Raw genomic sequence first — 15,664 nt, forward strand, 5'->3', positions numbered from 1 at the left:
TGGGTTCCCAAACTGTGGTTCATAGACCACCAGTGGTCTGCAAACTTCATTCAGGTGATCTGTAACTTGTCTAAGAAGAACACTTACCATTTGAATTCTGTAGAATTCTACAGAATTCAGATTGTAATGCAATAGAATACAATATAAAAAATAAAAGAAGCAATTTAAAATACAATTAAAATTAATACAGCATTTAGCACATTGTAGTTGCTACAACAGGCAGAAAAAATCATTAAGTGGTCTTTCAGGACCCTCAGCAGTTTCCAAGCAGTCCATGGGGGGAAAAGTTTGGAGATCACTACTATCGAGTATATGATCTGTCATTACTGCTGCTTAAAATAAATGAAAGCTTTTCTTGTTGTAGGAAAAAATTAAAAGAATTCAGCAAATCAGAATGGAAAAAGAACTTCGGGCTCAACAAATATTAGAGGTATAACCTGTTCACTGAAACCAGCATTTAATGGAAAATGCAAAGAAGGGGCTATTAGAGGGATTCACCAAGCCTTGTATCAGAGTGTTATACTGTCTCTTGTAAAAAAATATCAATCTGTAGATTAAACTATGGCTCCATATCTGAACATTTTTATGTCATTTGATAAAGGGCAGTTCATCATGCAAATGTTTGGGAAGTGCACACAGTCAGGATTTCCATGAGGGGTAGCCATGGTAGTTAAAGCAAAAACTGCAAAGGGTTCTGTAACACCTGAAAGACTAACAAATTTATTATGGTGTAAGTCTTTGGAGACTAGAGTCTGGTGCAGCAAATCAGGTGTATCAAATCTTCCATCTGATGAAGTGGACTGTAGTCCAGTAATAACCATGTTATTGTATATGGTGTGACAGGGCACTCTGTCAGATTCTTGTGGAGAGTAAAATGTACTTAAATCAGTATGGTTTGAATTCAGAGTTTCTGTGAGCAGAACTGTACATGGGATGGTCCTGCTGGAGAACGGGTGGGGGAAGGGAACTTTCACCAGTTCCTCCTTCCCTATGTGCAGCCCCCTGTGCCTCCTGAAAAAAAATATTTTCAAGATTGGGGAACCTTCTGGAACAAACATGGGAGGTGGTGCTAGAGGCTGAAGGGGCAGGGGGAATCTGTGAAAACCAGCATTTCTTGTCCCTCTAGCAGGAATCTCCATTTAGTCCCTTCTGCAAACAGGAGTCCCTCTCAGAAAAGCTCTGAATCCAACCCTATAGGTGTTGAGAAGCTAACTGCAAAGGCAGAGAAGAGAAATAACAATATTTGATTGAATTATCAGAACAAGCAATAAGCATTAGGAAAGTACTTTTAAAGCTTGACATTTGAACAGCAAGATTTTAATCTTAAAAAAGGGTGCATGTTTATACTTTCAAAGGATTTGTGAGTCACTGTACTGTAAACAGTTGGTTTGCATAATGTTTCCATGCCATGTATAGCTACATTGGAGGAAATTTAAATTTAAGATTTTTATTTCAAATCTCCATTTCTGATCTGTTTGGCAACAGATTTCTTTTTATTCTCAGTTGTCAAACTAGTTCTTTAATACATTAAGCAGGGGAAATGTTCTGATAAAGTGCTGGCTTTAATTATGAGCTCAAAATTACAGCCACAGATTAAGTACAGTATATTTAATCAATAAAAGCATAAATCATCCCCAGGGTTTTTTTAATTTCAAAAACCCTTATTTTAGAAGAAAAGCAAAAAGTTCAGTCTTTGCCGGTAGTGTTTTAACATTTCATTTTTATATATAATGTGTTCCTTAATTGAAAATATCCACACTACTCCACCTACAAAAATCATGATTTTTTCACAATGCAGAGTGTACTGAGGAAGAAATCTGTTATGATGTACACATGATGTGTGGTATTGTTTCACACCTTGTGAGGCATGAAGCTTTATTTCTAGTCTGAGATTACTTTCAAGCTGTAGTGGTGCCATTGCATGACCTTGGGACCTGTTTTGCATGCACAGGCAAAAAAGAAAAAGAAGGAAGAAGCAGCAAATGCCAAATTATTGGAGGCCGAGAAACGAATAAAGGTTAGTTTAGATAAGCATTAGAATTTTTATCTTCCAAAAATTAAACACACACACACACACACGCATCAACAACTGATAATATATCAAAAATTGTAATAGAAATAGAAATACAGAATTTATTCAGTTTATCGTAACTCTGTATATGTGTATGTCTGTATATCTTGTGTGCGTACATGAAGTTGTTAGAAAAGTATCACTGAGTTTTTAAGCTGACTTGATGTGTGTGTATGTAATATAGTCACAAAATCATTGAAAGATGCAAGTACCTGTTCTCGGTATCTTTTTGGAAAGCAGCACCTTTGATTTAAATGAAGATTTTAACACCAAAGCCAGGGTCCAAAGTGCTATGTGCTATATTCTGTGTACACACCAGGGATTTTGGGGGGTTCACCCTTCCCATCCCCTGGTTTCATTTTCACCTCATTCATTGCAAGCTCCTCTTTAAGGTGATGAAACTTTCCAGTACAACATTTGAGAGGCTGCAGCAGGGACATGGGAAGGGGGTGGGATCAGCTACTCCTCTGTGTGCAAGCAGAAGCATTTATGGCCCTTGGAAAAGGCTCTTTGTATCCTGGGTCAAGTCATTGGTTTGGGTCCAAACTTCCTACTCTGCTCATGGAAGGAGCTTGCATTCATTGAAGGAGAACTCCACTCACAAAAGATTCCTTGTATTCATAGAAGTCTTTTTTCCATAATCTCCAAGCTCTTTCTAAGAGCTGAGCAGTAAGTCTGGATCCAATCTGTTGCCATCAGGATTTGGTTGATAATTGCATATAACTTCTGTGTTACACAGAAAATGAAAATCTTGTTTTGCTTGTTGCTGTACAGCACACATAGTTGATCACTGAACTGCAGCATTTGGAAAGCATCTAATCTTACTCCTGATCTTGATGCGACTTGACATTCATTCTGGTGCCTCTTCCATTCATTTTGTTTTCAAGGTATCCAGTATGCTGTTTCAGGTTATTGGGGGGGGAAATGAAAAACAGAAACTAAAAACAAGAAAAACTCGTATGATGGAAAAAGAGTTGTTTATTAGATATTTGATTTTGTTTTTTCATATTTTAAGGAAAAGGAAATGAGAAGACAGCAAGCTGTTCTTCTTAAACATCAGGTTTGTACCCAGAATTTAATTGGAAACATAAATGCTATTTTAATGCACATACCTACAGTATTTGGAGGGCAAATCTTCAAATTTTCTTTCCTTTTTAAAATTGTTTTAAAATATTTATTTCTGCTTAAATGTTTTCCTTCTCTTTATGGGTAAATTGCTTTGCTTTGGTATTGGGAACTTTGGGGAATTTATAAAGTGGTTTTTGACTCTGTGATTTCTGTTTCATAATGTTGTGCCAACTCTTTCTACCAGGAGTTGGAGAGGCATAGACTAGATATGGTATGGGTATGTTTATTTTTGTACATCTAACACCGCATTGTGATTTGGTTGTGATATGGTTGTCATAGCAATGCATAAAATGTAGCACTGGCTGCTGTCATATTACATACTGCTGCATGGCTTTCCAGCACAGTGCATTGCATACATCTGCTTGTCTTGTCTGTAAAAGCAAAACAACATGACTTAATTATGAATTGACTCCTATCAGCCATATGCAAGGTTGTTGCCTTGACATCAGGATTATTGTTACTACAATATCAAGTTGGACCACTGTACATATTTGGAGTCAAATTCACCAAAATTGAGTGTTTTTAACCTATATTAGGTTACCAGTTATTTTCACAAGGCAACTTCTGCAGTTGATACTGGGAATCCTATTATATTGATTTCAATTTAATATAAATTATGTTTTGAAAATCTTTTTAATATTACACAGTTGGAATGCTTAGTTTGAATTGGATTGAAGAATGTACTAACTTTCATTATATAAAAAGAAACCCACATTATTTCGTTCTGAAAATGAATCTTGAACTTTTGTACTCTTTTGCATTTTGCTCTAGTCCACGACTCACTCAGTATCATTTACTTAATCTATGGTGCAGCTTCTATGGCTTGCCTTAGAGCAACAGTAAACATGAGCATCCTATTGCATTCCTATTTGTGTATGATTCATGGCTAGTTTTTATCTGAAACTAGTTTCAAAACCAACAGGTTAATTTTATTCTATCAGCTGCATTCTTAATCTTATATTCAGAGAGAGAGATTTACAGCCAATATGTAGTCAAAATGGTTTTTACATTTTTAAAAAACCTCACTTTTGATTACTTTTCAAACTATTTGCATTACAGCTTTTAATTTAATTGGCCACTCGATTAGTAATTGCAAGCTTTCTGTTATAGCAGATGTAAGGTAACTGACCTGTTCCAGCCAACCATTATGCTTTTTGTTCTGCCAGCTTCTGAAGGAGCCTCACAACTGACCATAAGTAAATCTGTATGCTTCTGTTTTACACTTTCTCCATGTTCATCGCTTTACCTTTTTGCTTTCAGTTGTACTTGTATTTGCTTTCTAAACCTGAACTAAAACATGCACAGACTTGGCTATTCTTGTCTTTTATTTAGCATATACCCCTGACTTGTCTGTTAATGCTAAACATGTGTGTTGAGCTTTGGAGAGAGAGAAAATTGCCACGCTTAGATGGAATCGTGCTTTGTTCTAATTTTATCTACTTCAATAGGAACGGGAAAGGAGAAGGCAGCATATGATGCTTATGAAAGCCATGGAGGCACGTAAAAAAGCAGAGGTGAGTACAAAACTCTGAAATGAGTACAAAACTCATTATTTGCAGAGAAGATTAGTGTTAGCATTTTAATTTTTTTAAAAAAAATCTGAATTGATAAATAACATTAAGGACAAGAAAACATCTTACATGGAATAGGAGAATCTTTTGATTCCTCTGTGTTTTACAGTTAAGTCATTTCATACTCCTGAATTTAACCTGGCAAATCTGCTTGCTTGCCTGTGCAGTGTGGCTTAGTACACAGAAAAGAAAAGGCTTGGCATAGAACATACACAACACTTTCAAAAGTAATAGGGTTTTACATTAGAGCAGTGTTTCTCATCAGTGGTCCTTAGACCACTTTTAGGTAGGCCTCAGCATCACAGCCCACTCCTGGTCATGCAGTAGCCTTTTGATTGGACAGATGCTAGAGGCAGCTCCCTGTGTGTTTAGGAAAAGAGGATATACAGTAGATGATATGGCAAGTGTGAGGAAAGGAAGAAAAAGAATGGGAAAGAGGAAGGCAAAAGGGTCAGATGGGCTGAGGGAGAGAAAAAAGAGAGACATACACAGACAGATACACACATACAGCACCTGCTGAGTCTTTAGGTCCCTTCACCTCGCACAAATTTGCTCTATCTCCTACCAGGCCAGGAAGCGGAGCAAAGGCCAGGGGTGGGGGTACTGAAGGAAATTGGAAAGAGACAAATAAAAGGTTAATGTTTTAAGAGTAATAATAGTAACCTGAGAAAAGAGGAATGGGATGTAGCTATGGCTATATTCTACCTCCACTGTTGGAAGCAATATGCTTCCAAATACCAGTTGCTGGAAACCACAGAAGGGGAGAGTGCTGTTGTGCTCAAGTCCTGCTTGCCGGCTTCCCATACGCATCTGGCTGGCCGCTGTGAGTACATGATGCTATACTAGATGGGCTATTGGCCTGATCTGGCAGACAAGAAAAAGATATTAGTAAAAATATGTTGAGAGGCATGGGGGGAGGGAGAGAAAACATAACATAAAAAGTCTTCTTCAGTTAGAGCCTTTGGTTTGGCAAAATCTGCCTAAAATGGAGAAGCGGGATCATGATACCTTCAGAGCCAATGTCTGTACTTAGCTGAAGAAAGCTGAACTAACGTGGCAAAGAGGGATTAGATGCCAATAGAAAATTATGTAAAAAATGGCAAGCTAGTTATGCTAATCACCACCTCTGTCCTCTGTCATCTTGATACTGGTTCCACCCCACACCATCATTCTGTGACTGATAAGCTTCACTAATCTTTAGCCATCTCAAATGGTCCCTGCGAGTAGAAAACTTGAAAACCTCTGCATTAGAACATAGAAAGAGCCCTGCTGAATCAGACCCAAGACCCATCTAGGACAGTATCTTGTTTCCTATGCTGGCCAACCAAATGCTTCTGGAAAGCCTACTTTCATGGAAGAGAAGCAGCAAGGGCTGGAGGCTCCTAGGATTGGCATTGGAACCCAACTGGGGCATGGGCTCAGTGGGTGCCCAACAATGCCAACCCCTGACACCTGTCCTGCTATCAAATATCACCAGGTATCAAATAAAGATACCAGATATTATTGGGTGAGCACTTTAGGTCTTGTTTTATTGCTGGTTTTATATTTGGTTTTATTTTATTTTATTATTTCTATTTTTATTCTGTAACTCTTTGAGACACTGGTGTAAAAAGCAACAAATAATACAAATACTAATGCAGCACTCAACGGACAAAATATTTGATATCAAAATTCATATAAGAGAAGGTGAATGAGAGTATTTGGGATCAGATTCACTTCCGCCATAAATGCTAAATAAGTCATAAAAGAAAGAGCTAAATCGTATTGTAAGCGGTTAATAAAAGAAAAAAGAAAAGCAAACCCAAAGGTAAAGGATTTTAAGGGTGGGATTTGGGGGCAAAAGATTGCTGTTCCAACTTTATATAAAAGAGTCACAATTGAGACAATGTTTTATGGAGTCTGCTGCCTTTGGGGCATTGAGGAAGAAGCCTGTCCATCAATAAAGGTTTTGAAAACTTGCAACTTATAACAGGGGTCCTATTCACCTAGATTATGTCAATGAAAGATATTTGTAAGTTCATAAATCATGCAAAGTTTTAGAGACTATAATACATAATTTGAGCAGAATAAATAGTTTTACATTAATTAGGACCAAAAAGGGTATAGTACAGCATGATGCTTGATAAATAGGAAGACAAGAAAATATTGTACCCTATTGAGATAGTGATGGCAAAATTCACCAGAGTTACAGTATGATTTCCTAGATGCAGGAGTTGTTTTTGTATATTATTGACAATGATGCTGTCCTCATTAATTAGAAATGTGCCATTGTTTTCATACCCTCGCTCATTAGTTACCTTTGATCTTTAAGGATTTACTTGAAGCCCCTTTAACATTTTGTCAGCCCAGTTTGAAAGGCAGATATAGAGGACAGGGAATCTTCCCCTCTAAATGGAGGATGAGATATAGGCTTGGATTCTAAAACTATTGAATGGAAAGAAGTTCATGTAATATCCCTCAAAACAGGAACATAAGAAGCTGTCTTACACTCGATCAGACTGTGTGTCCATGTAGCCCAGTATAGTCTGCTATGACTGCTTGTGGCTCCTCAGGGTCTTGGGCAGAGAAGGGATTTTTTTTTACCTCACTGCTACTTGGTCCTTTTAATTGGAAATGCTGGAGTGTTCCTCATAATAAGCCTGACCTAAACAACCAATTGTCTCAAAAAATGTGGGTGAAAAGACATGTCTTTACTTGATGCTGGAAGCCATGTAGTGAAGGGCCTCCCTTCTATATTGGTAGTATCATGAAAAATGGGTTTTTCATTTTCAAAAGTAGGGTTGCTGCTGGTATACTGCCCACCCTGCTGCCCGACAGCTTCTCTGACTGATCTGGCAGAGGCCATCTCGGCTGTAGTATTGGAGGAGCCCAGAACGATAGTCCTGGGTGATTTCAATGTCCATGCTGAGGCTGCCTCTAGTGTTCTGGCTCGGGACTTCATGGCCTCCATGACAACCACGAGGCTGTCTCAGGTTGTCACCGGCCTGACGTATAGGGCAGAGCACACCCTCGACTTGGTTTTTGCTCCAGATGGAGGAAAGGGTGGTCTGGAGATAGCGGGGTGGATGTCACTCCATTGTCCTGGTCAGATCACTTCTTGATGAAGTTTAGACTTACGGCTCTAATCCTTCCCTGCAGGGGTGGTGGACAGATTAAGATGGTCCGCCCCCAGAGACTAATGGAATCCACTGGATTCCTGAATGCCATGGGGAAGTTCACAGTAGATAGAGCAGGTGACCCTGTTGAAGCCCTTGTCATGCTGTGGAACAGCGAGACACGCTGGGCTCTTGACACAGTTGCCCCTGAGTGCCCTCTCCAGCATTGTGCAGCCCAATTTGCACCTTGGTACACCAGTGAGCTAAGGGCAATTAAACAGGCTGGACGACAGCTAGAGCACAAGTGGCGAAAGACGTGCTGTGAGGGTGATCGGGCACAAGTAAAACATAACTGCCTACAGTGTGGCGGTGAGGGCAGCGAAGAAGGCCCACTTCTCTGCCTCCATCACATCCTTAAGTAGCCATTCAGTAGAGTTTTTCCGTATTGTTACGGGTCTGTTGACATCAACTCCAGAAAATGGAGTTTTAGACCCTTCAGAGGTCCACTGTGAATTGTTTGCAAGGCACTTTGAGGGCAAAGTTGCTCGCCCCGTAGCAGTCTTGATGTCCCATCCACATCTACTGTAGTTCCCAATGAGGTGTCCAGTGCAATGTCTGCTGCAACTTCTTGGGAACAGTTTCAGTTGATGCGGCCTGACGACCTGACGACAAGGTGCTTGCGATAATGCTGCCAGCAATGCATCCTCTCAACCCTTGCCCTTCTTGGCTTATTAAAGCTTGCTGAAGAGGTTTGACCAAGTGGATCCAGGGTGTGGTCAATGCATCATTGCAGAAAGGAGTGATCCCAGCCACCCTGAAAGAGGCAGTGATCTGACCGCTCCTGAAAAAGCCCACCCTGGACCCATTGGTCTGACAATTTACCAACCGGTCGCAAATGCCCCCTTCTTAGGGAAGGTGATTGAGAGGGTTGTGGTGCAGCAATTGCAAGTACTCTTGGATGAAACAGATAATCTTGACCCATTCCAGTCTGGGTTCAGGCCTGGTTGTGGGACTGAATCGGCCTTGCTCGTCCTGATGGATGACCTTTATCAGGAGAAGGACGGGGGAGTGCGACCTTGTTACTCTTACTTGATCTCTCAGCGGCTTTTGATACCATTGACCATGGTATCCTTCTGGGCTGACTTGGTGAGATGGGTATAGGAGGCACTGTTTTACACTGGTTCTGATCCTATCTCCAAGGTCATTTTCAGAGAATAGCATTGGGTGATTGTCTGTGGACCCCCTGGCAGTTGTGCTGTGGGGTGCCATGGGATACCATCTTGTCCCCCATGCTGTTCAACATCTATATGAAGCCCTTGGGAGCGCTCATAAGGATATTTGGGGTGAGGTGTCAGCAGTATGCTGACGATACCCAGCTCTATTTCTCTGTAACATCTGAATCAGGAGAGGCTGTGCAAGCCCTGGATCTCTGCCTGGACTTGCTAGTGGGCTGGATGAGGGCCAGTAAACTGAGTCTGAATCCTAGCAAGACAGAGGCACTGTGGGTTGATGGTTCCTGGGTTTAGATAATTGGTCAGTTGCCTGCTTTGGATGAGGTCATGCTCCCTCTGAAAGAGCAGGTCCATAGTCTGCGGGGTGCTCCTGGATCCATCTTTGTCGCTAGAAGTCCAGGTAACCTCAGTGGCTAGGAGTGCCTTTTACCAGCTTTGGCTGGTAAGAAAGCTGTGGCCATTTCTGGACTGGGATAGCCGGACCACTGTTGTCCATGCACTGGTAACCTCCAGGCTTGATTACTGTAATGCGCTCTGTGTGGGGCTGTCCATGAGGTTGGTCCGGAAGCTGCAGCTGGTGCAAAATGAGGTGGCAAGACTGCTCACTGGGGCAGGGTATCTCCAATATGTCACCCCACTGCTGAAAGAGCTACACTGGCTGCCCATTTGCTACCAGGCTAAGTTCAGGATTCTAGTTTTGGTGTACAAAGCCCTATACAGCTTGGGACCAGGATGCCTGAAATACCACCTTATCCCTTATACACCCAGTCTATCATGCACTCTGCAGGTGAGAGCCTCCTGCAGATACCATCTTATCTGGGGGTCCATTCTGCACAACATAGGAAATGGACCTTTAGTGTGGTGGCACCTACGCTGTGGAATTCCCTACCCTTAAATATTAGACAGGCGCCATCTCTGTTATCTTGTCGGTGCTTATTGAAGATCTTCCTCTTTCAACAAGCCTTTTACGCTGAGACCTTATCCCAGTCTGCGTCTGTGTTGGAATTGCTCTTTAATACATTTTTTAAATCTTTTTATAAAAACATTGTTTTTTAACCTTTTTTTTTTCTTTTTTAAGATGTCTTCAGAGCTTTTGTAAAAAAATGTTTTTAAAATATGTTTTTGTTTTAATGTATTTTAAAGTCTGTTTTTATGATGTTTTAAAGTGTTTTTAGTGCTTTTGTTTGCTGCCCTGGGCTCTTGCTGTGAGGAAAGGTAGGATATAAATCAAATAATAAATAAATAAAAATAGTGAGATACTTGGGTGGTTTATGATATGGGTTAGGTTGCCATAGATTATATTTATTCAGGGCTTTCCTGAGTTCTCTGTTTTAGTCATTAAAATATCAGACAATAGCACATACAAATTTACAGGTATATTCATTTTACTTATGTAGATTGCATAGCAAAATATTATCATTATGCCATTTTTTCTCTCCCCAACTCTCAGAGGATCAATAAACAACAAAAGGTTGTTAAACATACATTTATCTCTAAGCAGCCCCGTCAGCAGTTTTGTAGGGAGTCATAATATGGGAGTGTATCTCAGGTTTCAGAAATAGTATAATAAGCAGTTTGAAAGCAGAATTAAATTCACAGCACCCGAGTGATTCTTGTGCTGTGGATATGCCATCACTGAAGATTTATACCACCTCATTTCCTATTGAACATGCCATGCGGGATTCCAGACCTAGTTTTACTTAACAAAACCCATCGTTCAGTTTTAAATGTTCTGCATATACACTTTAACCATTTAAAATCAATAAAATTGAGTGCAAGAGCCAAGACTGTTTTATTAATTTGACGTTGGTGTAAGCAACACTGCAGATGATTAAATGTCATTTCCCTAGCACAATGGTGAATGAATACTATGGCACAGGGTGTAAGCAGTGTAGCGGGGCCAGCAGGTTGTGTCTAGCCCACACATCTTTTCTACAGCCCACCCAACTGTTAAGATGCACAGCATCTTCTCTGTGCAATGCAAAGATGAAGCATTACTTATTTGCAAACAGAGCATTCAGTGTTTAAATAGTATGAGTAACACTGAAATCTAACAGGCATGATTCTTCTCTACCAAAATTGTACAAGGCTAAGGTACTGAGGATTTGCCTATGCACAACTGAACCAATAGTTTATATGAACATCAGGAAAAACTTCCTGTTAGAGCAGTACGACAATGGAACCAATTACCTGGAGAGGTGGTGGGCTCTCCAACACAGGAGGTATTCAAGAGGCAGCTGGACAGCCACCTGTTGGGTATGCATTAATTTGGATTCCTGCACTGAGCAGGGGGTTGGACTCAATGGCCTTATAGGCCCCTTCCAACTCTACTATTCTGTTATTCAGTGATTTATTTTCCAGGAGCAGTGTATGCCTGATGTCTCCCCCTGCATTCTGCATCTTTGCCGTGCAAGGTTTGTTTTCACAGAAAACCATGGAAAAGCAAGATCTGCTGTGCCTCTTCGCCATGCACCCAGTGGCCCAGGCCTATGCCTCCTCCTATCTTCATAGAGAGAGCCACTGCTGGGTAGAGGGTGGAAATATTAGAGTGTTTTTATCCTACCACGCTTCCTCGCAGGAGCTGAGAAGGTGGTAATTTGGTGACAGTGTCTTCATGGTCCCAACATCAAGGACAGACACAGTATGGCCAGCCTATCTTATTGAACTCAGTAGCTCTTCTCAATAGACATGTATCAGAGTGTCTTACTAGTTCTTTTGTGTTTCCTTATAGATGGAATAAAAAATAAAGCATTGCATTAATTTGCTCTTACAACAAAGGCATTGATTTTGTATTTCTTCCCTTGAAATGTAGTTTAAAGCTATCAAAATTACATGTGTTATATCACGTTAATAGGTAGACATGTACATAAAATAAAATGCTTACCTCCTGTATATTAATAATATTAATTAGCAAGCATCCTCATCTGTCAGTTCTGTTAGTTGCTGTAAGCAGGCTTTGTATCGCAGCAGCAACTGAATCATTCTCTGCAAGGAAAGTGTGTAGGGTAGTTTCATCCCATTGGCCAACCAAGTAGAATTGTCTTTCTACAACTTTTACCTGGCATAATGCTCTGACAGGGTTAGAAGCCGCAAATAGGGTACAAGTGGCGAAATGCAACCTATTCTACAACTGTTCTTGATCCTCTTTTGTCTACCATGTGGACTCTTCCCTCTTACACAGAGCTTATGCACCTCATAAAGATTTCTTCCCTGTGCTGAAAAGGCAGTGCAAATATCAGCAGCTGATTGAAGTGCCTTGTGCTGGTGCTGTGCACCCTAGACCTAAATCCAATGCGCTTTGCATAAAGCCAAAGCATAGGCTTAAGCTCTTAAATACACTCACATTTTCATGTACTTTTTGAAAACTTTGTGAATGAATCCTTCTTGTTCAGTATCAAGAGTTACATTCAGAAGTTTATCAATCACAGTCTCTCCCAGCCTAACCTACCTTACAGTTTTGTGGTGAGAATAAAGGGGGATGCTGTCATGAGCTCCCTGGAGAAAAAGAACAGGATATAAATGAAATAAATATTAAATACATTGGAAATGAACCCTTCACTTTTGTTTTAATGATACTTACTAAGCCAGCCTTTCCCAACTAGTGGGCCATCAGATGTTGCTGGACTACAACTCCCATCAGCCCCAGCAAGCATGGCCAATGGTCAGGAATGCTGGGGCTGATGGGAGTTGTAGTCCAGCAACATCTGGTGGCCCACTAGTTGGGAAAGGCTGTACTAAGCATTCTTAAGGTAGTGGTGGGAGATATCCCATGGTGGAGGAACTGCCACTTCCTAAGACCTGCTGGCTTATTCCATTCATGGCAGAACTGGGGGTTTGGGTGGGTGTCTTTTGCTTTTTCCCCCTCTGTTTTTCCTCCATTGATATTAATGGGAGGATAAATCACTTACGGCAGCTTCAGGGCTGACATAATATCTTGGCCTTTTCATGGGCTTGTTGTGGGAACAAGAGGGTTTTAGATCCTTTGGATGCAATGCCTTCTGCAATCTGCCACCACACCACCACTCCTTCAAGCCTTACTGCATATAACATATTACTGGCAATATATTTAAGTCTGTCTTGGGCATCGCTGGGACACCTGCAGGGTTGTAAATGCTACCCCACTGGCAAACCTCCTCCCCACCAGTGTAGCTACACTTACAGAACATCTTAAGGTCCTTCAGTTAGCCATTAGCTGGCTTTAGGATTGCTGCCTTGTGTCACTTGTTTGCTGATTTTTTTTATTCTATGTCTTAATATTGTTTTTCTTTCAATTTGCATTGTAAACAACCCTGACATAATTATTATGAAGGGGGGCAAATTAGATAGATAGACAGACAGACAGATACTCATATACAGTAGGGCCCCACTCATATGGCAGGTTCCGTTCCAGGCCCCCACTGAAAAGTGAAAACTGCCGGAAAGTGGGGCCCTACTCAGCTGTAGTGTGGGAGCTCCCCACCCTACAGCTGATCATGCAGTCAGCTGTAGGGTGGGGTGCTCCAGCTGCCACGCTCCAGTTGACAGGGATCAGCTGTAGGGTGGGGAGCTCCAGCCACCACGCTCCAGCTGACATATCAGCTGTAGCAATGGGAGGTCGCGTGCTACAGCTGATTCCTGTCAGCTGTAGCGCACAATCAGCTGGAGCACGGGGAGCTCGCACTCTCCAGCTGATTGCTGTCAGCTGGAGCGTGGTGGCTGGAGCTCTCTGTGCTACAGCTGATCACCCCGCTGGCACTGCCGTATTAGCGGGGCGCTGACAAGTGGGGCCCTACAGTATACATATGTATACAGAGAGAAAGAACTGAATATGTAAAGAGAACATTTTCTGTAATGTGCCGTCTGATCTTCTGCCAAGCTCTGCAGTATTTGTGGGTTGTTGGTTTTTACTTTTGTGTAAACTTCTACTTTATTAGTCTTCTTTTATCCTCCTTGTTTCCTACAATATTCCCTTGTATCTTAAAATTTATGCCCTTTAAATCTGAGTGCAAGTCACTGTCGCAGAAAACATTCTCGCTTTTAATTAAGCGCAGAACAAAAATCTAAGGTACCCAGTTGCTTCATAAAAGGGGAAAAATATTGACCATATGCCAGAAGTAATATTGCAAATGTTATGGCAGAAAAGGTTTATGGTCATAGATGTTGTAAACTTTTATAACAATTGGTCAGAGCTCTCTTTTACCTTCTTTTCTATTGTATTTTTCCATAATGCTGTGTTGTCCTTAAACAAATATAATTTTATGTTCCTCACTGAAAATACTGTCGCTTTGGAAAGAGCACTTATTTTCCTATTTTTCCTCCAATATCTTTCTGGCATAGATAATATGAAAAAGTTATATATAGTTTTTCCTCCTTGATGCAACTTTGAGGCCAAATAGGATAATACTGTATATTAAATCCATGAATACACTCAACATTTCTCATTTTTGCTCTTTAAAAAGCAGTCATTGAGAGTCAGTTATGATTGGGACCGTTCCATGCTGGGGAGAAGGGTTAACTGTTTTCCTCTGCACTGTGGTTCCCACGAAAAATCACTGTGCCCTGAATCTGTTAATTTGCTCTGCAAGGAACACATAATATGGGCAGGAAGAGGGAGGCTTAGCTGAGCAAAGATATTGGGCTGTATTCAGCTGTCCTACTCAGAGTAGACCCATTTAAATTAATGGACCTAAGTTATGTCTATTAACTTAAATGGGTCTACTTTGAGTAGAACTAGCATTGAATACCACCTGTTATTCTGCATAATTTCAAAAAGGAGAATATTGTATGACCATCCCAACCATCCTTCATTATTTTGTCCTTATTAAAACTTCTCAGCATCAAATCAGACTAGCATAATTGTTTCAAGTATATTTTTTTATACTGTCAGTATCAGGTAAGAATAAATTTGATTGTATTTCATCATGAGGCACTCATTCAGATCCCTTGTTCTGTATGGTTTATTCTAGTCTGCCTGTGTCTGTTTTAAAACATTTCCTGGGTCACACTCTACACGTATCTTTCTTGTATGTACTTCTGCCACCTTTTTTGTAGCTTTAAGGAGATCTATTAATGGTTGATAGTTGCCTGTAGGACTGACTGGAATCATGAAAATATGGGATCAGTTGCCATTCCTTCGGTAATACCTATATTTGTTTAAGACATTTATATACCACTTTTTGAGGCAGACCTCACAAAGTGATTTACAGAAGATTATTACAACAATAAGTACTGATTTTATTTAAAGTTACAATGAAATGAAAAAGACGCTTGTTTGTTTAAGAAGCCGCTCTTCCTGCTTCTTCTCACTCCCCTCAGCCCCCCTCAGGGCAAGATGGCTCTGCTGCAGATGCTCCTGTGGTGACAGTTTGGGGAAAGGAGAGAGGGGGCACTGAACAGCTACAGGAAGTACAGAATATTTCAAAGAAAACAAAAAAAATCCATATATACATATGATTGATGAAATATGCATCTTAATGTAGAGGTTGTAAAATGACATTTTTAATTTCCTGGGAATTAAAAAAATGTCTTGGATCCTAACCTCAGTTCCAAAGAATGATGCTTTCCTGCCTCTCCCTTTCCTCCACAGCA

General features: G+C 40.7%; 1 protein-coding gene across 19 annotated transcripts in view; it reads left to right on the plus strand.

Annotated features, from left to right (window-relative positions):
* Nucleotides 1-15,664, plus strand: part of BAZ2B (bromodomain adjacent to zinc finger domain 2B) — a 309,197-nt gene that overhangs the window by 240,750 nt on the left and 52,783 nt on the right. For 15 of the 19 annotated variants that reach the window (XM_061608686.1, XM_061608687.1, XM_061608682.1 and 12 more), the window contains 5 exons: nucleotides 365-430; nucleotides 1,952-2,017; nucleotides 3,087-3,131; nucleotides 3,384-3,410; nucleotides 4,648-4,713. In XM_061608686.1, the coding sequence (XP_061464670.1) occupies nucleotides 365-430; nucleotides 1,952-2,017; nucleotides 3,087-3,131; nucleotides 3,384-3,410; nucleotides 4,648-4,713 (270 nt within the window). The remainder of the gene's footprint in view (nucleotides 1-364; nucleotides 431-1,951; nucleotides 2,018-3,086; nucleotides 3,132-3,383; nucleotides 3,411-4,647; nucleotides 4,714-15,664) is intronic. The other 4 variants (XM_061608693.1, XM_061608699.1, XM_061608698.1 and 1 more) reach the window with 1 other exon arrangement.

Source organism: Rhineura floridana, chromosome 2, assembly GCF_030035675.1.
Source record: "Rhineura floridana isolate rRhiFlo1 chromosome 2, rRhiFlo1.hap2, whole genome shotgun sequence".
NCBI lineage: Eukaryota > Metazoa > Chordata > Lepidosauria > Squamata > Rhineuridae > Rhineura > Rhineura floridana.